General features: G+C 44.4%; 1 protein-coding gene across 2 annotated transcripts in view; it reads left to right on the forward strand.

Moving 5' to 3' along the window:
- slc44a5a (solute carrier family 44 member 5a) overlaps positions 1-23,720 on the forward strand; it is a 95,901-nt gene that overhangs the window by 50,674 nt on the left and 21,507 nt on the right. For both annotated transcript variants that reach the window (XM_036553952.1, XM_036553951.1), the window contains exons 3-7: positions 10,941-11,014; positions 17,261-17,345; positions 21,053-21,137; positions 21,242-21,370; positions 23,104-23,164. In XM_036553952.1, the coding sequence (XP_036409845.1) occupies positions 10,941-11,014; positions 17,261-17,345; positions 21,053-21,137; positions 21,242-21,370; positions 23,104-23,164 (434 nt within the window). The remainder of the gene's footprint in view (positions 1-10,940; positions 11,015-17,260; positions 17,346-21,052; positions 21,138-21,241; positions 21,371-23,103; positions 23,165-23,720) is intronic.

Consider the following 23,720-nt stretch of genomic DNA (forward strand, 5'->3'; position numbering starts at 1 on the left):
GATCTGACATTTAGTGAAGTGAAATGAGTGTTATCATTCCTCAATTATAAAGTGGCAATATTCAACGGATGCATAAGCATTTGACATTTAGTTCAGAGTAAAGTGACTTGCAAATGCTGAAGGAGGAGCACGGTGGCATAGCAGTGGTAAGTAACTGAAATGTGTTGGAACCGATTGGATGGCTTTGATGGGGAGAGAAAAAACAGGAGCTGTGTTCACAGATTCCCCCACAGAATAGATGTCAGTAATAGCCCGGACTTCTTAGACGTGGTGGGACAGTTTGCTGACAGAGATGGCCCTGTCCTTGCCTTAATATACACACGCACACACACACACGCACATGCACATACACACGCACGCACACACATACACACACATAGGCACAAGGACACACAAACATATACATACACCTCTGCAGGAACGTGATAGGTCATGTATACTGCACACACTGTAGACAGAGAATCTCAGAATCAAAATCACAAGGTCGCGCCGGTTTTACTGGGTTGTATTATCCTGAGATCTGAAAGCGTGTATGACAGGGGCCTCAGCAAAAAGACAAGCAGCTGGTCCAAGATCAGTGATTTATAAAATTACATTATATGTGCTAATAACTCCTGAAAGGAGGGGTGTAAATTACTGCACCTCTCTCTCTCTCCTGGCTTTGGTGGGCTGGCGCTCAGCTGTCTCCCGGAGCGTGCCAAAGGTAATTTATTAGAGCACCATCAATCACTGCGTTGGCTAAGCGAAGTCATTCTTCATGACATCACTCAACGTCAGGTGCCAACCGAGATAATCTCTACGCTTAGTTAAAACGGCATCGGTCATGTAATCAAAACGTCCTTCTGGGCCCACGGTGGTGTGTGTCTGTGTGTGTGTTACCGGGGTGACGCACGAGACCACTACTCACTGTGTATTCCACTCTGTGCTGTGAGTGTAAGTGCTGTCAGTATAGTTGGCGTGAGTTGGGCCAGACTGACGCAGGAGAGCGTATTCATTGTCATCCCCTCACAGGGTCATTCTGAGAACACACCGTCATCTATTGACAGCTTGTTATCACAGTGCTTAGCATAGCCCAGGGACTGAGCCAGGAGAAAATTAATCAGGGTAACTTCTGCCAAGGCTTGTCGTAATGGGAAAAGCCGTATAACACTCTGACATTTTGAAAGGAGAGGCTGGCACAGCTTAATTAGGGGACACACTTACCTGAAGATCCACATCTGAAGGCCACACAAGCTTCTCAGGCAGAGCTGTTGGATGAGAGGCATCTGATTGGCTGTGCGACATGACTGGTGTGGATTCTGATTGGAGGGCTGCCTCTGAGGCGTGGCCTGTGAGTGTCGTGCATTTTTTTCATGCTGCAGACATTTCCTTTTGCTCTGGGTAAATGCTTTCAGAGCATCATAGCTGCATCCTCGAATTCGTGATGGTTATTCAAAATCAACTCTCAGATCTCAGAAGAAATCCAACACAGGGTTTTCTTTTGCCCAAGTTACATAATTCATTTGCCTGTTCTGTTGGAATTACTGTGGGAATGATGTGAAACTGTTTGGAATTCCAGTGACATATTTCTGACTGGCAGTAAGTGGTGCATCTGGAATGAGTCTGCAGACCACACAGTTGAAGTACCCCACTCTGTGCTCAGTCCAAGGTTCACCGCCTCTGTGCATACACTCCCTTCCTAATGACGTGTGACCGTGAAGAGACCTCCTTCAACTTATAGCTCTCACATACATTAGAGATATTTAAACTTTTTTCCTCGGGCTCAGATTTACCACAGCCATTTAAGGCTAAAATCTAACTACAGCCAGCCTTAAACCTCTCAAAGTATTATTCAGCTGTACCTACTACAATGTATCCATTATAATCCGTTATGTCCATTATGTATATGACTTTATTCAAAAACGCTTTCATGGCCTTCATATCTCGCATCCATGAAATATTTTAGATATCCTTGGTAACCTGCAATATGATGTATTTTAAGCCTCATACTCTGCCTTATACATCTGCCATGATCTATTCTTGAAATCACATACAGAACATTTTATTCTTGTACCCATTGTCATGGTAACAATACCACGCAGCTCAACTAATGCACAGATACTCCTCAAATGGTGCAACAGTGTTAATTGTTCTTAACAAGAAAAGTTTGTAAAGGTGAAGAGTTGTTTTCACTATGTGGTTTACCTCAACATTGCTGCTGCCACTCCAGAACTAATCATACTCTTTTTTTATGGTGTGGCTGGAGGTGGACAGCTACTATGACTCTTTCAGACACATCTGAGTTACATAGAAGCAGACAAGCAAAGTGGACAGGTGAATTCTGACAACTCCAGTCAGATCACAAAGTGACCAGGGGGTGGAAGGAAGTTTGGAAGAGCTGGGGCCTAATCTGTGAGAGAGAGGAGGAAGTCATAGAGAGAGAGAGAGAGAGAGAGAGAGAGAGAGCGAGCTAATGGAGGAGAATGTGATCAATCCCACTTCTGCCCCCACTGTCTCCTCTCTGGGGTGGGGGTGGGGGGGGGGCGTTAGTGGGTGTGCGGTGGCCGCATCGTGCGCCAATCCACTTTCAGAGCCAGTGGCCTGGAAAATTGCTCCCGCTTTGGTTCTGGGTTGCCAGGGCAGGGCCCAGCCCATTCGCCGCGGAAAGACGTTTGCGAGGGGGCACGCACCGCCAGTATGCAGAGAGGCGTTCAATTATTCAGCGGCTGGAGGGGAGAGAGAAAGAGAAAGGGTTTATTTTTATAACGCCTGCCGTGCTGGTGTGAGGGTGTGAGGTGGCGCTGAAGATAACATTGGACCTGGCATCTGCGTGACAGGGCTGACCGACTGACCCCGTCAAAACGCCACCTGTGTGTCACCGACTTCGCCTGTGTGGAGAGCCAACTGACTTTCAATGGACTTCAAAGTTACATTTTCCACAAAACTTCATAACTGGGTGAACAATTAAGAGACCGAGAAAACTGGCAACATCACTGCAGCCCTGATAAAGATCAATGGCGGTGTAATTTAGATATCCCTCTGATTCATTATGTACAGTGTGTTGGCACCGTCTCTACTTCATTAAAAGGAAAAAAAAAGCTTGAACGGTAAGACAAATGCGAAACAGCTAGTCCCAAAAAGCCGCGCTGGTCTGATCATTAAAAAACATAACAGTGTAATAATTATTAAGTTCAGATTAATGGGACTGTTTCCCAGGGCTTAGTAAAGAGGCCAGCTTAATCAGATTCCATTTTCCGCGGCTGCAGGTTATGGGAAAGTCTCTGGCACTCTCATGATTGGTGCAGTGAGGCATATGTGATTTGTGAGGATTCAAGCCAACGGGGCTGTGAAAAAGGTTTCCATCCAATTCCCTCCGTATCAGAAATGACCCTTAATTACAAACAGAAAGCACGACCAAGACTCGAACTCCGCTGCCTGTCCCAGATATGCCACCCTCGATAAAAACGATGATCAAAACTCGATTTATAGTTGTCAAACATCATCGAGAGAACCAACACAACAACGATCGGTAATAAGTCGCCCATGGTAAGAATCATTGATTGATTGGATCAGTCCCTGACCATGCAATCTCTTCCATTAATTGTACTCCAGTGAATTTGGAGCATGAGAAGCATAAAAAGAAAATGTAGCGAATTGTATTTAAACTTTGCAGTCAGCTTCCAAAAGGCCTACAAACTCTTAGCTCCTGTAAGCGTACTTATTCGTGAGAATGATGGGGCTTCCATCCGCGTTGGATGTTCACTGTGTCTGATAGGATCGAAATGCCATCTCTTTCTGAATGTGTTTATAGCCCTCGGGCCTTTTGTTTTTATTTTTCATCCGGTAGATTCCGCGCTCAGCACCTCAGCGGTGAGGAACGTGTGTGTGTGTATGCTCACTTTTTGATATCTTCCTGTGGGAGGAGCAGCCTATGAGCTGGGGAAAAAGGCTCCATCTCTGACCTCTCTCTGCCGTCCATCCCTGCAAAGACAGCCCGGCCGAATCAGCACGCCCGATCAATCTAGCTCGCCCCCAGGCTTTTTTGAGATGAAGAGTCTGCAGCTGGGCTGTTCCGGTTAACACCCCACCTGCCTGGATTCTTCACTTCTGCTTTTTTCTTTTCACTGCCGCTCAGAGCCCGAGACCCACTCTGACTCCGGTGCCTGGCAGGGGCCGCGATCCCAGCTGAGGCTGCTTGCCTCGGTGAATTACTGCCAGGAAGGTTGTTCTGGGCGGGTCAGAGTGGCTCTGATTGAGGTTATTCTCAGCTTCGCTCCAAAGATCTTCAGATTTGCTGCCAGAGTTTTTTGAAAAATTGCAACTCGGTGTTTGCTGACTTAAAGGAAAGCGGAATCTCTGTTGGGCACACAGGAAAATGCAATCCATTCAACGTTAATGGTCCAAAATTCGCCTCTTGTTTAATTAACCTTTTTGAATAACATGGTAGGCGTGTTTAATTAACTTTATCCAGCTTATATGTTAATTGAACGCTTTCAAATCCTTGCATAGCCTCCAGTATTTATTTGTAGGGCAGAAATATTGAAGGTGTTATTATGGTGTAGAGCAGGATTGACCCCAATCAATTGGAGTTAAGCCCTTCCTGTAGGATTCTATCTCCAGTCCTTTAATAATCTGTCCCTCCAGCTCCTTCCAGCACCGCTATTAGAAACTTCCTCATAGTGTCATCTCCTGCCACATATTGATATCCATATAAGTTCTCCAACTGGCAAAAAAATGCATTCCCCTGTGGCCCGGTGCTTTATCTCTCCTCTCTGATATCTGCTCTTTGTTTATTCTCATTATCGCAGGCAGGCAGGCTGCAGAAAACGCGTCACAATGGTGCTCGCAAAGATTTAGAGACGTCATTAAATCACTCACAAACGCCTTCATCTAGTTTACCTTCTAAATATAACGCCAAGAGATGTCCTAAACTTATTCGTTCCTCCTTCTGATCCTGGAAGAAGAAGAAGAAGAAGAAGAAGAAGAAAAAGGATCTCCGAGACTTCCCAGAGAGGGGTGTGTTTGATGTGTAGATGTTAAAACGCCTCCAGCCCACACACTCAACCTCAGGACCCACTGCTGTGTGTGAAAGAATGTCAGGAGTCACGTGTTCCCGACTCTGTCTTGAAAGCAACATTTTGAGATCTTTACATGTTGGCTGGGAACCAGCTAAAGAATGAAGCCTGGCTGGTTTCTACTGCCTTAACTATAACTTCACAAGACTACTGGGCACCATAGACTTGTAGCAGAGAGCCTGGCTCTACATTGGACTCAATATGTATCATTGCCTTCACAGTAAAGAGCTAAAATCATAGCATTTGTAGCATCATGTGGCTATCTCACCTGGTTCATCTGAACTTACAGAACATTTTCAGATAACAATCTGTGCTTGTTCTACCTGGGGCTGCGTGTGACCCGTGTTGAATTATTTCATATTCTCATCATCCTGAAAGAATATCTGTCATATGCAGGAATACCAACAGAGGTTCAAAGTACAGGACAGACTTCTCAATAAAATGGTCTTGGCATGAAATCTTAGATGTCTGCCACCTATTCTAGTCAGATAGAATATTGAATATTCTAGAAATGGAAAACTGTGTAGAAATATGATACAGACATGAATTAAACATGGAATCTACATGGTATGTTTTAGAAGAAACTCTTTTATTGTCTTTTCATGCATTTTTAATTTGTTTGTGTGTTACAGAGACATGAATTTTTACTGCAGTTCAGTCTTGCCATTCTGCTTTTCCACTCACACTTTGCTGGCTATATCTGATATCTGCCGTTGTTCAGTTTGTGCAGGATGGGGGAGATTAACTGAGGTAACCACAGTGCAGCGGAGATAATCTATTTTGTTCCCTGAAGGCAATCTGCTTATTTGGCATGGCATGCTGTCTCCCGCCTGATATGAGGACAGAGGACAGGCCACTGTCCAGCCATGGATGAATATTAGCCTGCCTGGCTTGTCCCCACGGGTGACCACATGTCCGTGACAGCCTGTCTTGCCCACTCACACCCCTGCTTTGATCCCACGATGCATCTCGCCAAACTCACCTCTCTGTTACTCCGCAGATGCCAGGGGAGCAGACACATACATATGTATCTCATTACACTTTAATAATTGTCTGCTTCCCTGAAAATTTTTTGCATGGATATTATTCTCTGGTTGAGCTTAAGTTCTGAGGGAAATATTCATAGCATTTCTCCCTTTAATGTTCAGCATCTGAACTGTAAGGTGTCAAACAGCAGATTGCAGGTTAACTCCAGCGCTTGTGGATTATTTAAAAGGCTCCACACTCAATGTCACACAAAAAAGGAAGTGAGGGTGTATGATCTCTCCTCCCTCCTACAGAGACAGGTGTTCATCACCAAGTACTTTTGGTCCTGTGTTTTAAACATGAGGGCTAGCAGGCCAACCAATGAGCAGCATCGAAATCACCCATTCGTCATGCCCAGCGCAATACTGGTATGTAAGGTCATGAAGGGGGCTGAAGTACGTCCATCATGTGAATAGAGTGATGATGGTTTTATAGTTAGATGTTTGGTGAAATCAGCACAGCAAGTGCAGAGCTGTCAGAAAGAGTCACAGGCACAGTGTCACACTGTATAGATTTCCCATTGTTCCAGCTCTGGTGTTCTGAGCAGGCAGTGAGTGGATGTTAGCTGTGTATACAGAATAGGAAAATGAAGGACCGTCAGGGAGTGTGAGGTTAACTTATGCTGGCCCTGAACTGAATCAATCACCCATAATTGCATTAAACTCTTAATCTCCGGTTCTAACATACTTGTAAAAAAAATGAAATAGTTAATGTAGTCCACAATACTACTACGACTACTACTACTAACAATAATAATACCAAAAGCTGGACACTCAAAACCTTCTTCTGTTAGACTTTGATTCTAACAGATTTCCAACAGAAATCCATCAGTCTTCACACATAGCTGGAGAAGAACTTGTCAAAGTCCTTCGGTATCTAAAATAATGTGTATGATAAGCGACACAACACTGTGAATTTTACTTGTTGATGCTTTTACTGATGCTTTATCATTTACACATTTTTACTGGTTGATGCTGTTCAATGACATTTAAGGTTGCTAATTATTTATACTGGACAAGTGGAATTACAATTGCTATTGGCTTTGGTACATCAAGTAATTATTGTCCAAATTTAATTGAGTACGAGTCAGTTATTTAAAAAATACTGCCTCTTTTCTGCTTTCCTGTCAACATTGCAAAAACTTAATGTGTTCTTTCCATGCCATTCTTACCTGCATAATAAATAAATAATGTGCTTCGTTACACTCTATAAAATTTTATTCTACATGTCTGTCATCCATGTACCAAACAGGAGCGGTTTTTCCTCCTGTTTTTGTACCATGCACAATGTGGCCTTGATTACATGATCCACATTGTGGTCACAGGTTGGCCAAATATGTTCCCATGGCCACTCAAATCCTGCTGGTTATTCCTTTACAGTATCTCAGATCAGAAGGTAGTTCAGCCTGTGGGAGAGGGGTCAGGTTGGATCAGGGGAAAGTAGGCCATCCGATGCTACTGAAAAGGGGATTCATTGTAAATTTCTTGGAGCTGGACAAAGAAAAGAAACCTGAAGTTTCTTTGCAGCTCTGGAGGGATGAGTGGTGAGGGTGAGGGGGGGATTTGGGGTCATGTCAAGCAGAGAAAGCCGAGTGTATGGAGAGCGTTGGAGTTTCTGTGCTGTGGGAGGAAATAAGCTTTGCTGTTATTCCCTGTACAGCGAATTAAAATGGTTGTCGATGACCGCGCATAAATGAGTTTTATATAACCACACGCAACTGTATCATTTCACCTGCTGGGGCGTTGACCATGTTTCCGTGCCCGCTAATATTACAGTATTAGTTGAGATATTTTTTTTTTAAATCATGGGACTGTGTAAGCTGCTTATTCTGAATACAACATTCCAGATAAGACAGGATCCTATGATGATCCTGTGAGGACGAGTGGAATATTTTATTAATAATTCATTTAATAGAAGAACATTAGTTGTGTAAACACCATATTCAGTATCTCTAATCCGTTCAGGTTTACTAACTTAAAGTATATGTGTGTGCGCGTACATTACAAATAACTCTGGTTACAAAACTATATTCAGTTATTCATTGTGTGAGTGAACAGCAAGCAGGTGTGAGTTCAAATAAGCATAAAAGCTAATATTTCCGAATGAAAACAGCATGACATACAGGTTTCCTGATGTGCTGTTGCATTTGCCATCTTACTGATACAGGCATCAAATTTCAGTTTCTTATGTTTTGTTTTTCCAGGCGTGGGTGTCAGATCAGCCTGTTTTGCAAATGCCTGATTGATATTATAATAAGCAGCAATCAATGCTCTTCTGGTATTCCATCTCTTTTTACAGCCGCTGCCTTCAAAAAATGAGAATGTGCATTGCTGAAAATACCTATCTGCTTATTGACAACTGTTATTAAAGAAATATTTTTAAAAATATGTCAGCATTAAGAGTTTATATGATATGTATACAGAATATGTATACTCCCTGAGCATATTCTGAATTCTGAAGGATGACAATTTTGTCAATAATTGAAAGTAATATAATGTCTTGGAGTTTTAATAACAGTTTTCATAATGGTTAACCGGTATCACAGAAAAATAATAATTAATCAATTCATGAGTTTTATTTTTGCAGTGAATTGATTATGATGAATTGTACATCTCTACCCGTAAAACGTGGAATATCTCTTTAGAATTGCTGGGATTCAGCAGAGAAAGGGGGCTTTACTTCTAGATGTGTGCACATCTGAGAGCACTGGTGTCTGTCATTTCACACAGGAAACGGCTTTACCTACTTCCTTTCTCTACAGCAGTGCTAAACTTTTAGTGAACAGCCATATGTTCTTCAGGCTGGCTGGTGCAGTACTTGGGTATTAATCTGAATGCATTTTTCCCAGCCATCCCATAATATTCTCGCAAAGTCTGTGTAACTCTGCCTCACTCTTATCTTGTTGCCGCAAGGTTACAGCGCTGTTATGGGAATTATTTAGTGGGTTATTCACTCTTTATCTAGGGGGGGAACTTCCAACACAACTATAATTACAAAAAAATAATTTGTTACAACAAACAAAAAGTGAAAAAAAAAACATTACTTTGGAAAACAATTTCAAGAACATATTGCACATGTTAAAAGCGGATATGTGATTAATATGCAAATAATTTAATGCAGTTCCAAAAATAGGCCAAGGAACAATAACCGCTAATGGGGGGAAGAAAACAGATTATGAAGGCGAAACCCATTTGGGTAAACGACGGGAGTAAATTTAAGGCAATAAATGAGTCATGAATGGTGCAAGAATTAATGCAGGGTGGCGATGTGGAGGCATTGTGAAAGAGACGTGTTTAGGAGGGACATGTAAGAAACACCACTGTCGTTTTGCTATCACGCAGTTAGATTCTGGTTTTTATATATTTTTTTTAAAAGAGGGCAGGGACCTCGTGTATGTGTAACTCCCCAGGCGCCTGGTGTCTTTTTGTCTTTGCTGTCCGCTTTGAAGAGCGGAGGATGGAAGCTGTATCCCAGCCGGTGTAGGAGGGCGCTCTGGGGACGAACTGACAGCACCTCAGAGAGATCCTGCGAGATAAGAGGGCTTCCTCGCGGCTATCCAGCGCTCCCGGCCCATCTCAGGAGAACCGTCTCCTCCGAAGCCGGAAAGATCGAGCCCACCAGACAGGGGCCCTGGTGCGAGGAGAATCCCAATCACCAGACTTTGAAGAGAGGCAGCCTCCTTCAAGAGAATCCGCACGGCGGAGTCTCCACAGGGACTCGGGGAACAGATTGCTGAGGTTAACATATTTTATTACGAGATTTGAAAAAAGCCCAGTTTCCTGTCTTTGCCCTTGCTCTCCAGCTTAAAGAGGAATAATGAGCATCCCTCCAAGCTCACATCACTGCTTGCAGCCGGGCTGTGGGAGAATGTGGGGGGAAAAAGAGCGTTCGTTGTGGATTCACAAAGGAAAACGTCTACTGAAATTTTCTCTGGATGTCGCCGATACGACGAGCAGTTACGAGCATTTGCTCATTATCATGAGAAGTTACTGTTCGCTTAGATACCCCTACTGTGCTGATGCCTGGCTTGAGATCTTAACTCCAGCATAACTCATCACATCCCAGATATCAAGTGTCCCTGTGTTAACCTGCAAATTTAAAAACGCTTTGATGCCGAGCCGCGACCGTCGCAGTTTAGAACACCTCATGAATGTTGAGTCACGCTCCGTGTCCAGACCATGCGTGTGAGACGTCTGAGTTTTGCTGTATCGCTGGCCTGATCTGCATGCTTAAAGAGGGCCATGGGCTATAATCTCAGCTCATGCTGGCGGTATTCTGTCAATAAACTGACGCTGTTCCTGACTTAATCACATGCCTGCGCCCATTGATCCATCTTGACGTAGTTAATCTTGCCATTTCTCATAATGAGAGCTGTGCACACTCGAGAATCTTGCAGATGTTCCATATATGGACTAACTCTGTATGCATCACATTGAAAATTCTGTCTCTGTCACTGTTCACGCAGTGTAGCGTAGGAGTAAGGAGCCCGGCTCGTAACCGAAACGTTGCTGGCTTGGTTCCCCATGGGGGCACTGCTGTTGCACCCTTGCCCCAGTAAATGTGTAGCTGTGTAAATGGATAACATGTAAAAAAACTGTAAGCTGTAAGTCGTTCTGGATAAGAGCATCTCCTAAATGCCAATGATGTGATGTAATGTACAAGGGGTCTGTTTTGCTGCATTGTTATGGAAATTCCTGAAAAGGTGTGGTCTAAAACATAACATCCATTGTTGTCATAGGAGCACAGATAGCATGGTAACCTCCTGTTATTGATTGCAACCTCAGGAGGAGCGCTGCAGCTGAATATCTGTTCACAATAGAATATCTTTGCTGACTCCCCCCTGTCTGCCCCTTTCTGCAGGAGCTGCACAGATGTGCTGTGCTGTGTGATCTTCGTCATCGTCATCCTCGGCTACATCGCCCTGGGAACCGTGGGTGAGTAGGCACATTGCCACTCATTTCATCAGCCTGCATTTCATTAACCGCCCATTCTGTTATAACCCATGTCATTTATATGTGAATCAGAGCCGTAGACTATGCCAGAGTGTTTGCATTGTCGTGGGAAAATACTCCAGGTGTCACTTACTCTCAACTTCTGTGCTTTACCTTCCAAATCCAGAGCCAGAAACTGAGACCATTCAATTATATTATTCTTTAATTTTGAATTTGTACCTTAATGCAGAGCATCAAAATACACACAGAACAAACTGTTAGATACCAAGTCTACGTTCTCACCTTCTGAATCGTGTTATGGAGAGTGTGAGCTCTGTGAAGTATGTAGGAGTCTGAAAAATTGAGTGAGTTTCCACTTAAAAGTGGCCTTCAGAAGCATCTGCTCTGACAGAAGTTGGTGTGACTTTGTGTTAGAAGGCACCTGGGGCTATCAACTGAGAATAGTCAACTCAGGGAAGTTCATGTTTGAGTGAATAAAGGGCTTTATCCTTGAAAGGCCCTTGAAAGGTATGCACTTGGTATGTTCAACTATACATACTCCAGGGTATACTTATCAACGTTTTCAAGTTAGCTGAAAAGCTGTTTAAAACTCTCAACATAGATAACCACATTATACAAAAACTTGTTGAGGTACATTGAAGCAGGAATTGATCGTGTTTCTGGGAGTCACTATTGGTGCCATTTAATTGATCCAAAATGCAATAGCATTCATTTATACCGAGGGGAATCATAGAAAAAAGGGATAAAATATGCTGCTTTCAACAGTGTCAATCATACAAAACGCCACTCTGCCGATATCACTCCCTCATAGAAAAGTTCTGCAGTCAGGAGTAACTGAAAAGTGAAACAGTGATGGAGATGAAAGAGCATACAGTACCAACTTAACAACGGAGCTTTCGAGCTGCAGACAGCAAAGTCCTGCAGATCAAAAAAAGCACAAAACACAGAAGGAGAAGAAAGAGAGAGAAAAAAAAAGCGAGAGAGAGAGAGAGAGAGGTTGACTTCTGTGCAATGTCTCAGGGACATGGCTATACAGAGAGCAGATGCACTCGTCGCCAGCTCTGATGATGGAAGAGCCTGAATATTTCATACCCCCAAAACTCGCTCTCGCAGATCAAAGCGCGGCTGTTACGCCGAGCGGATCCGCGTGGGAGAGCCGCGTCGTGCGGCGAGAGGGAGAGACCACGACGCGGCCCCCGCAAACGCTCCGCCAAACGCCTCCCTGCAGGAGGGGGGAGGAGGAGGAGGTGCCGGAGGTGACGGGCCTGGATCGAAACGCACCGCGGGTCTCTTACGCTCTGACGTGAACCCGCCCCCCAGTGCATCATGGGAAGACTGCTTACCGCCGCTTACCCATAAGATAATGCTGCTTACATAACTAAAGTCAGAGCAGAGAATAGTGTACCTCTCCAGCATGTGGCAGGTAGGCTGACTGCCAAGTCCTGCATTATCATTTGCCGCTGATGTGCAGCAGTGTAGCATAGCGGTAAGGAGCAGGGCTTATAACTGGTGGGTTGCTGGTTTGATTCCCCACTGGGGCACTGCTACTGTACCCTTGGGCAAGGTACTTAACCCAAAATTGCCTCCGTTAATAACGACAATAACATATCCAGCTGTATAAATGGATAGTATGGAAAAATTGTAACCTATGTCAGTTGTTCTGCATAAGAGCATCTGCTGAATGACAATAAGGTAATATAATCTGAAATAAAATACAAAAAAGAACTGTTTGGGCCAGGTCCCTGCTATTCTGCATGCCTGTCCTAAAGCTCCTTTTGACTGATGCAAAGTGTAACAGCGAGACATGTTTGTCTGCGCAGAGAGCCCCGCAGTTTGCTCTGAAACGAAAGGAGGACCTGTCAGCTGATGTAGCCCTTGATTACGGGGCACGCAAAGTGCCTCAGAGCTGCCCTGCGGATTCATTTAAAGTTTTACAGCAGCTCCAATACACTGAAAAAAGGGGTCCTGAATAAAACACCGCACGTGAAGCCTCACGGGAGGTGAAATCCCTGCAAATGCGTGTCGCTCTTTGCGCTGGGACCGTGGCAGGGGGGGCCGAACGTGTCTCAGGTGAGTCATGGTTCTGATCACATCATCCTTCTATTTGCGGTGCTGTGATCCAGCTTCATTTTTCAGTATGCGTTCATCATAGGGCAGCGCTCATGCTCATAAATGCCAGCGCACGTGGAGCACTTAGCCACCAAGGGAAGATGTAGTGACTTCACCCCCCCCCCCCCCCCCCCGGCACCTCGGGGTGATCTCATCCCATTAGGCACCAGCACCCCCCCCCCCAGCACCCCCTGAATCCATCCCCCGCTCACACACTTACGCTCCGGACAGAACATGAAATCACCGATGACATCATCTCCTACTGCACTCCCTCACGGTCCTCACTTATCAATCATCCCACTCCTAAGTGTCCTGAGCTTATACTGTAATGACAAGTGCTTTACAAAAACAAATATGCCTCATTACTATTGCTATTATTATTAGAAATAGTAGTAATAATAGTAATAGTAGTAGTAGTAGTATCATCATGATCCTCATTATCATTGTCATTGACAGTATAATAATTATTAGTGTTCAGGCCTGGATAAAAGAAAGCCAAGAAATACACCTACAATAGTTACACAAGTTTAAGTATAATGGTCAAATCTTCGAATATGGTTCAACCTTGTTCAGATTCTTTACCTGCTGAAAAACTGCATGACTGAGTGTGTACATTCAGACAGGATGAGGTTTTGAACAGGGCAGTATAACCAAATCAAACTGATTTTTTCTGAGCAATCCACTGATTCTGTATTAATGGAAAAACATCATGATCAGCTCGATATTACAGCTAAAGGTTCAGCAAGAGACGCTGGGTAAACCTCAATATGTTGATGCTCATGGATGTGTTATACATCAGCAGTGGACATTACTTTGGAAAACAAAACTATACAAAACACAAAAAAATCTTTAAAAGGACAGTTTCTCTCTGATCTACATGCCATTCCGTGTAGAATGCTCATTACGCATTCTGATACTATCACTGACACAACACAACACAACACAATGTAGGATGTAATTGTGCACTAACATCTCATAATATTATTATATAATACAGTACATTATCAGACAATATTATCAAATGACCACGATATTTATGCAGAGTTAATTATTGTTGATGCAATAGTAACAGATTTATTTGGAGTCACACTAAGTAGCACTGTTGCCTTAAAGCTCCCAAGCCATATGTTTGAATCTTACATGTTTTTAATAAAAAAAACACTGTACTTTGATGAGTAAACTGAAAAAAATATTCACTTTTCCTCTTGCCACTTGGCTGCGAGGTTGATCCGTGTCAGCTATACTAATGTTGCCATTTCCGGGTAAATCAGAGGTAACTCCGTAGGCAGAAGTGACATCTCTCTCTGGCTTCATTAGCGGCGTGGATTTGATTCTTCGGCAAACACAGGGGTTTGCTAATTTTCCTCTTGCTGCATGGTTCGCTCCCTCTGTCTCGAATCTGTAAGTCAATGTGAGGCTTTTCGGATTACAACATAAAAGAATACTCCGACTCCCAGACTGGCACTGGGCTGTTTTGGGGCCTGGAAATCTTATCAGCTCAACTTGATCAAGCCTTTGATGAAAATTGGGTTGGTTTGGGATTCCTTTGAACTCCTTTCCTCTGTTTAACATTTTGCACCACACAGGATAGGGCTGCAGACTTAAAAGCAACTCGAGGCAGCAGAAATGTGCCTGAGATTAGCAATTTGAATACGTCCTAGTAATTTCATCTCATTTGAAGCAAGATTAAAGTGTAAAAATTGACGTAGAGTTAGGATGGAATTTTCCAACTGCGGGCCGTCTCCTTTGCCCAAGAAAGCTGGATTAAAGAAAGGCTTTAAATTAGTGCAACTTGAATTGAATTCGTTTAACTGCCGCCCTCAATATAGACGTGCCGAAGTGCTACCCACAATGCACTGAGATGTTAATTAAAGATTTTAGAACGTGCTCCGAGCGGGCCTAACAATAGCCGCTCCGTGAGAATGGAATGAATAATGGAATTCTGGTCCTGGCGCGCGGGGTCTGTGTGCATGCAGCCCGCGTTTGCAAGCCCTTTACAGAGGGGCTGAGCTGAGTCGACAGGTCTCAGCTGGGATTGCCTGTCTGCTCAACACTGGAGATCCAGGCATGTCCTCACTGTGGAGGAGACAGTGTTTAACATGGCTGAAGGATTTGGGAAGAGTTAGTTTTAGTTTAGTTCTTTTTTTTTTTTGTTTACTGACATTCTTTTGTCCCGTTTTTAGAAAAGATGTTTTTTTTTTGTTTGTTAGGAACTATGATTTATTAGCTGACAGGTTTAAATTTGAGGTAGATTACCCAATAAATGAGTGCCTTCCCTGGAAAATTGCATGCTGTGTGTGTCCAGTGCTCTGATAAGCACATTTTGCTGCTGGGTTGTTGCCTGGCGAGACGCTCACAGGAGGAGAAGTGAAGAGGAGGTAAAATGTTGCAGAATGATGGGTTATTATACACCAAATGTACATACTGTCAAATGACGGGGGTTTTGTAAAACAAACCTGGCTGTGTCTATCGCCAGGGCCTTGAAGTTTTAGCGAGATGAATTTCTGCAGACACCGCAGGGAGTGTACCCTCTCCAGCAACCCGCAGCCAATCTCTAACACACAAAACACGGCATAAATCGAAAAAGTTTTTTCACTCCGTTTGAAAAAGTGACAAACTACGACAAACTACTGTGTGCTTTTAAAAAAAAATATATCTCTCATTCAGTGTTTCTGCAGTTAATGGGATGTAAACTCACAGCCTGGGTGTGATGCAGTGCAGCTACCGCAGGGAGCTCAGGTAGCATCTATCTAGGGCGGCGTTATTTTATCTTGACACTTACAATGGAGCTGTAGACGATCGGGGCTTTGCCGTGGCATTCCCCCTGTAGGTGTGTAGCGTGGGGCCTGGCTGCTGGCAGCCGGCCCTGCATGCACACGGGCACATGCCCCTGCCGTCCTGTGATGTGCCCGTTAGGAGCTGTGGCAGATGCTCCTTCCCCTTGGCGCCGATGACATCATCACCAGCAGCCCACCAGCAGCAGTTTGACTGACAGGCTCACCCCACCACACAGATCCCTCTCTCCCTCTTTCCCTCTCGCCGCTTGCCCACGGATGTTGGCAGGGAAGGAGTGGGGGGAGAGGCTGTGTGGGGTGGAAGGGGGGCTGGTGGTGTGTGTGTGTGGGGGGGGGGGGGGGGGGGGGGGTTAGACAGGCGTGTAGCTCCTCTGGGGCTCGGATGACAGACACCAGGCTTGGTTCTGGGGTCCAGTCCACTGCCACTGGCAGGACAGCATGTCAGTGCCTGTCATGGGCCTACCCTCTCTCAACCACCAATCACCACACACACACACACACACACACACACACCCAAAGTCACCCACACACACACACACACACACAACCAAACACACACACACACATGCACAGTGACTTGGATACTCTCCAGATAGGTCCATTTTCCAGATTCATGCAGCACTGAGGCAGAGAGAAGGGCACTCTGTGTGATTGTATGCACAGTTCAGTTCACACAAAAAATTAAACATTCATAACTGCAAGCCATGTGGGTCAGGCTGCTTCCTTATGAAATTATATTGTGCATATATTGTAGGTAAATTAAACTTATGGTATTAGTAAGTAGTATGTAACAAGAAAGTGAAGCATGATTTCTAAGCTTTTCTGTGTAATTACATTAAGGTATATCAGTGTTATTAAGGTGTAACAACATGTACATACATTGTAGTTACAATGCAGTAGTTACACAGTAATTACACTATAGTTACACAGATTACCTGTTTGAGTCTATGTTTTACTATCCAACTAACTTAAGCACCAAAGGAAGTCCACACAGTATGTGCTATTTGAGTGGTTGTGTGCTGCTGATCTGGTTCTTTAAGGTGGCCTCAGTGTGTGGAGTGTACAAACCAAATGTTCTCTCTGTGAAATGACCTCATCACTAGGGTGATTTCATTAAGAAATGGCCTACCCGAGGAATCAGAAATCAATCCCCTCTCTCTCGCTCCCAGCAGAGGTTAGAATAAGATATCATTATTAAGATGGTACTCTCATTCATAAAAAAAGGAGTCTTGCTATTGATCACGGCTGACACGTCTCACCGAATCAATACAAGCTTAATATCACTTTGAAAAAACTCCTAATAATGGCTTCTTTCTTCTCGCAGCCTGGATTCATGGCGACCCGAGGAAGGTGGTTTACCCTACAGACAGTAACGGGCAGTTCTGTGGGCAGAAGGGCACCCCAAATGCGTGAGTATCCGAGCGAGATTGTGCGACCTCGTCACCCCTATCTGACGTAAGAGCCATCGCTCGCTGAATGCGGTGACTGTGCTGGACAACGATGCGTCACCTTGCAGTCACACACAGATGAGAAAAACATAGCAAAGTTTTATAACCAGAGGTACAAAACGCAGTGCGTCAGGGCCAAACTCTCATTTCTCATATTTTCAAGCTGTAAGATTTAGGAACGCAAGAGCTGGTCAAAAGATTAAAAGATCCAAAAACTTTTTTAAAAAGTTTTTTTTTTTGTTTTGTAAAAATCAGTATCCTGCAGAGGACAGTATTGGTTCTTAGGAATCAGTGTAGCCATGTGTTTTACTGCTTTTCCCCATTTTATTTGAAGCTTTTCACTGAGCTGTAGAGACGCTCTGTTATTAAAATCGTTGGAGTCTCTGGTTTAGAGCAGGCATGGCATATGGCAGGTAAAACCCTTTGTGAATGACGGGGTAGGGATTGCTGTAAATTCAGGTTCTTCCTTATAGATAATTACATTTGACCGATGCACTCTCCGCTAGCTATAAATTTAATGGTGCATAGTTTGCACTGCCTCACGCATGTTCCACTGTAAAGATTAACTAGGGTGGCTTACAGTGCTTGTTTACAGTTGAACTCTGATTGACAGCGCATAACCTTGAGGACAATGAGAGTTCATCATTCAGACAGCTGCGAATTAATGATAATGATGTTTATTAGCCCATAGACAGAGTGGAGCTGGTGTTTCCTCTGTAGTGAATCTGAATAAGCTGTTCAATCTGTGAGGTTAATAATAGTGGGCTGTGTTGTTCTCAGCGGCTTAAAGGATTACGATCGGGGGTTTGTGTAGAAACAGGAGCATTAGAGGAGATACGGCATTCTTATTGGTTTATTCAGGGTGTCAATATTATATCAATGCAAACAATCACAGTGCAATCATGTCATTTATTGTACAGGAAAGGTCACGCAACATTTCAAGGTTTAATACGTTTCTTCTGGATGGGATTCTTCTTTTCCACATGTCCCAAGCCGTTATAGAGCACGATCATGAAAAGAATATGAAGTCCTCAGTCATTAAAAAGCCCCTTTAGTAGACGGTAGAGAGTGTTTGAAGATGTCAGCTCATTAATAATGAAGGCCATGTATGAGAGAGAGCTATGCAGATTTCAACACGGCTCCCAGACCCCCCCACCACCACTACCCCATAAAGATAAAAAAATCACCTGGGATAATTACGTTAAAAAGGAACCCCATTACTTTGATGGATGCCAATGGCCCTGCGTAATGATTTTGGGCTGGACTAACGTTCCGTTAAATAAAAAAAAAAGCCCAATGTGGTGGCAGAGATGATTGATAACCCAGGAAGGAGAGGGACTCCATGTGCTGGAGCCTGATTAAAGGGGAACACTGTTCAAAATCTCTGATTTGATACATTGCATAATGTACACGAAACATTAACTTGGTAACTGAGAAATACACTTTCCAAGCACAGTTACACACCCTGCCACCCACCCACCGCTTATGAAGAAACGGTAAGTTTCACGTCAGTAAGTGGGAGGTGGCGGGAAGTTACAGTATACAGTTATTATACAACATGTTATTAGTATACAACATATCAATTTATTAATTTCGAACAGGTTTCCTTTAACAGCAATTTGGAGGGTGATACAAAAAACCCCAGTCTGGGTGTCTCAGCAGTGCAAAGAGATTTGTGAAAGGTGAGGAGTATTTTTAACAGTCATAGACAGAGCACAGTTCCATCTTTTCCATCATATTCCATAAGAATCCATCATTGAGGATGGCAGAGCTGGAACAGATAGATATAACTGTTATAAATAGGATTTCCCCCGTGAAATGTTATTTACAGTACACTGGTATTTCGAGGATGACAGGAGTGTCAGCATTTTCGTTTCAAACCAGCTGCAGAATATAAAATCTGGTCAAAACTAAAACCTACAAAAGCTAATTTTGCATTTGCATTTACTACCATTTGTAATCTAATATAAAAAAGTGACCTGTTATTGGGGATAATCAGGTACAGTACAGTAGGTCAATTTGTTAATTCAACTGACCCCTAATGAACTGTCTCCAGTAATCCCCATGTTGCCATGGCTTCCTCCATTGCATTGACATTCTGTCCCAAGAACGACCCCACTGACTAAATTGATTATCCGTTTGCGTTTCCTGTTAAATAGACATTGAGCGTAAAAGAAACAGGAAGTGCTTGTGTTCGTTCCGTTTGTTCAGATATTTGTCTCAGCCTTTACATCTTTGACTTGAGCAGGGAGGGCTTTTAACTCTCATGAAATCCCATCAAAAATGATGTGAATCAAAGCTGAACCCTCCCTGCGTGAGTGTCACAGACTGTTCCTGCGCTGGCCTCTGTAAAACGGAGGCAAACAAGCAGGGCTAAGTGCTGTTAACGATAGGACTCGAGACAGCAGAGTTTCTGAAGGAAATTTTGAAAATGGCTCGAGTCATTCGCATGTTACTGAAAACAGAATGGGCTGACCTTGCTTCCTTTCACTAAAACTGGATGTTAATAACCAAAATGAACATGTATATTTGAAAAGGTTCTGTATTTGCTGTAAGTCAAGCCAAAGACCTCCTGCTATCTAAAACTCCACACCACTGAGAAATTTGTAAGAAACACGCTCATTGTATGCCAGGTGTTGCCGACCCCCTCATTCATATTGTACTTATGCCAAAACGTGGACCTTCACAGAAAGCTGGGAAACCCAGGACCAGACCCAAAGGCATCTGAGTATTGTTTCTGGTGGCCGGAATAAGAGAGAACCTTGCTGAAAGGTGTTGGAACGCTGTTTGCCTTTGGGACCTAGCCAGCCTGAGATCGAGAGAGAGAGAGAGAGAGAGAGAGAGAGAGAGAGAGAGAGAGAGAGAGAGAGAGAGAGAGGGAGAGAGAGTGAGAGAGAGAGAGAGGGAGAGAGAGTGAGAGAGAGAGAGAGAGAGAGAGAGAGAGAGAGAGAGAGAGAGAGAGATTGAAGCGATGAGATCAATACAGTTGAGACCTCCAAAGGCTCTCAGGGCTGCCTATATTAAGACCTGCAGGGCCGTGAGAGTTATTACTGAGCCTACACTCTGATTAATGAACCGAAAACAATACCCCAGCCAGTGCACTACGACAGCCAGAGATGGGAACAGGCACGACTCGGGCTGTGCTCACAATGTCCAGACTATCGCCCTGTCTTCAGTCGGTCTGTTTGGGAAGAGCCAGGGAGAGATGGCAGTGCCAGAAAGGAGGCTTAAGTTTTGCATGAACCACTTGAAGCAACCTTGGAAAGCCTGTGCTGAAATATTCAGCAGTTCTTATGAATTTGTGATAACTTTGTGTTTGTGGCATTCTTTCATTGCTGCTGTTTGCTGTAGATCCACAGAGAGGGTTCTGTCAGTGTGCCCAGTGGAATGCAAGAACGTTCCACAGCACCCAAGTGCAAAACTATTAGCTTCCTGTCTAATGTACAGCATCACACTATTTCAGGATTATTCACGGCTCGGGCATTGCAGGAGCTCAGTGTAGGATTTGTGCTTTACTGACATCTAATGGCAGGAAATGGTAAAATAACTTCCTTTTTAAAAGCTGAACAAAGCCTGGTTGGTTGAGTAACTGCTGAATAACTGATTGAATAAACTCATTTCTGCAGCTGAATTCCAAAAAATGTTGTTTTTTATCTTTCTCCCCTTAGAAAGAAAGCCATATTATTCTACTTCAACATACTGAAATGTGCCAGTCCTGCAGTTCTAATAAACCTGCAGTGCCCGACCACGCAGGTAAGAGAAAGTCTTTTCATTACCATGCTGTTCATTTCACATATTGTTTTTATACTTGTTATTACCTTCTTATTAACTGGTTGTAACTCTCTTATTATCCCCAGTTGTGTGTTTCCAAGTGCCCGGACAGGTTTGCTACCTATTCAGACATGCAATACCACTACAGATCCAACAAAAGCTACTGGGAGTACTACAGACAATTCTGTAAGCCGGGCTTCGACAATCCTAGAAAGGTATTCAGAACAATGTCAAATATCGTGTCTTTAGAATATCTGTGTTGTTTGTCCTGTATAGAAGTATTTATATTATGTAGCTTGTGGCTTAGGTGTTATGGTGTGAAATGTTCAGGAGGCAATTTGTCACCATATTAAATTACAGCTCTGTGCGTGTGATTGCTTTACTCTTTAAGGACTTCACATGGTTTCTCTTATTATGCCTGGAGTGAGCGGCATCATACCCCTAGATGATCTGTTCATTTACTGCAGGCTTTATCTTATACATATATCAATGGCGAGTCACTCCTGGAGCCTGCTGGGAAAAAGCTTCCAGCACTAATGTGACATGCCTGTCAAAGCGATAGTATCCAGAAAGCTAAATGTTTTTCTCCTTTTCCTCTAAAGTTTACAAAAAGTCACCCAGAGAAAACCTCAAAATCCATTAAAGACCTTTTCTGTTTTTTTGTGAGTGCCTGCATTTTAAAAAGGCTTTTATGCTCTTTATCTGTGGCAGATTGGCTTCTTCCGGCTCGTAATTTCTCCCAGTGAAAGTCTGTCATTGAGCCGCCGTGAGTGTTTTGTCGGAAGGAAGCCGTGACAAATCTCACAGATTCGTCCTGTGTCCTTTCTCCTGTCTCTCCACCACACACTTTGTCTCTATTGTTTGGGAGAGAGTTAGTCTGGCCTGTGGAGCTGGCGGCACAGAGACTGTGATTGGGTAGAGTGATAAGGTTCTGGTCTTTCTGTGCACCGCTGCTCTGATCACAGTCTAGACGGTCGCGGCATGACAGGTGGAAAGAGTTTGTTTTTTTTGGGAGCGATAATGCCTTATTTTCAGCATCATCAGCCATCGCTCGGTGCGGAGTTTGTATCTGCGTGTGCCGCGTTAGCAGTGTGACGTCCGCCGGCGCTCACGCGTCGGAACGCAGAGGCGTGACGGCGCCGGCGTTGGCGTTGGCTTCGGCGGGCAGTGACGCCGCAGACGGGCGAGGAGAGTCGGGCGTGAGGAGACGGCGCTGGCGGAGAGGCAGAGCGCTGAGTCATTGGGGGGCTGTCACAGCCCACGCTCAGACTCAGAGCCCGGTATAGTCCGCCGCCGTGCGGGCCGAGACGGGGGATGGTGCCAGGCCCGCCCGCGCCACGTGCGCGTGGGGGTAGACTTCCGTCGCCTCCCCCGCTCTCCCAAAACCGTCCTGGGCTCGCTCGCACACGGAGTCACTCCACACGCCGTGCCCGGCTCTGATTGGCTGTTGTCATGCCTGCTGATTCCGTTGCCGTTTGGGCTGAGATTCCCTACAAGTGCAGGCCCTCCGCTTTTCCGGGGGAATACAGGAGCGTGAGATTTTAAACTAAACACCAGCGAGAGCTTCCTTTCAAGTTGCCTGGAATGAGGTGGCCCCAGCAGGTTGCAGGCCCAACTTTGGCCAGTATTGTTGTGCTTGGCGCTTATTTGTTTCAGAGGGGAACAGGGACGTTCTCAGCACGTCTGAAACGGAGTGCTGTTGCTTCGTCAGTGCTCCTCTGCTTTATTTCACATGTTGATCTGCAAAGGTCACGCCATGCCTTTCCTGTCAGTGGGTGAATGACACTCTACGCACATCAGCTCCGCAGTAATAACGCAGCGTTCGGCGACAGACTGCACTAATTGCAAAGCAAATGAGGCACAGACCCGCTGGGTCCTTCTGACAGGTATAAATGCTGCTCGTCCTGTTTCGGAGGATGCGGCCTGAGTTTTCCCTGTTTCGTTGCAGTCTGTGGCACATGTTCTGCGGGATGAGGACTGTCCGTCTATGATCGTGCCAAGCAGACCCTGTAAGTGGAACTGTGTGTGTGTGTGTGTGTGTGTGTATGTGTGTGTGTGTGTGTGTGTGTTTACGTGCGTGTGTGCGTGCGTGCATGCACACGGTGTGTTTGTGTGTGCATGTATGTGTGTGCCTGAATATGTGTGTGTGTGTGTGTGTGTACAAACTTTTATTCTTATATGTGTGTTTTTCGTTGCTTTACTTCCATTACATTATTTCCTTCGTCATCCAGGTAACCCCTTTCACTAAGTTCTATGTTATGGTCTCCTGCCATCTGAGCTTGTGATGCACTCTATGCTCAGCAGTCACTGCCTGCCCACACTACAGGACAGCACAGGGGAGGATCTGAGAAACAGGCCTCATAATGGGCCTCACATTGTAGTATTGACATACAGTAGAACAAAGTCAATTTGTACATTTCACCCTAGCAATCAATGGGAGACTGCTATGATTGAAGGTTATTGGGGTCAGTGCTTAGTAGTGACAGATCCAGCCCGCATCATTGTAACATGACAAAGATGAGATGTGACTCTACAGGGGAGTGTCATGTTAATTGCTGCTGATAT

This window comes from Megalops cyprinoides, chromosome 20, assembly GCF_013368585.1.
Source record: "Megalops cyprinoides isolate fMegCyp1 chromosome 20, fMegCyp1.pri, whole genome shotgun sequence".
Taxonomy (NCBI): domain Eukaryota; kingdom Metazoa; phylum Chordata; class Actinopteri; order Elopiformes; family Megalopidae; genus Megalops; species Megalops cyprinoides.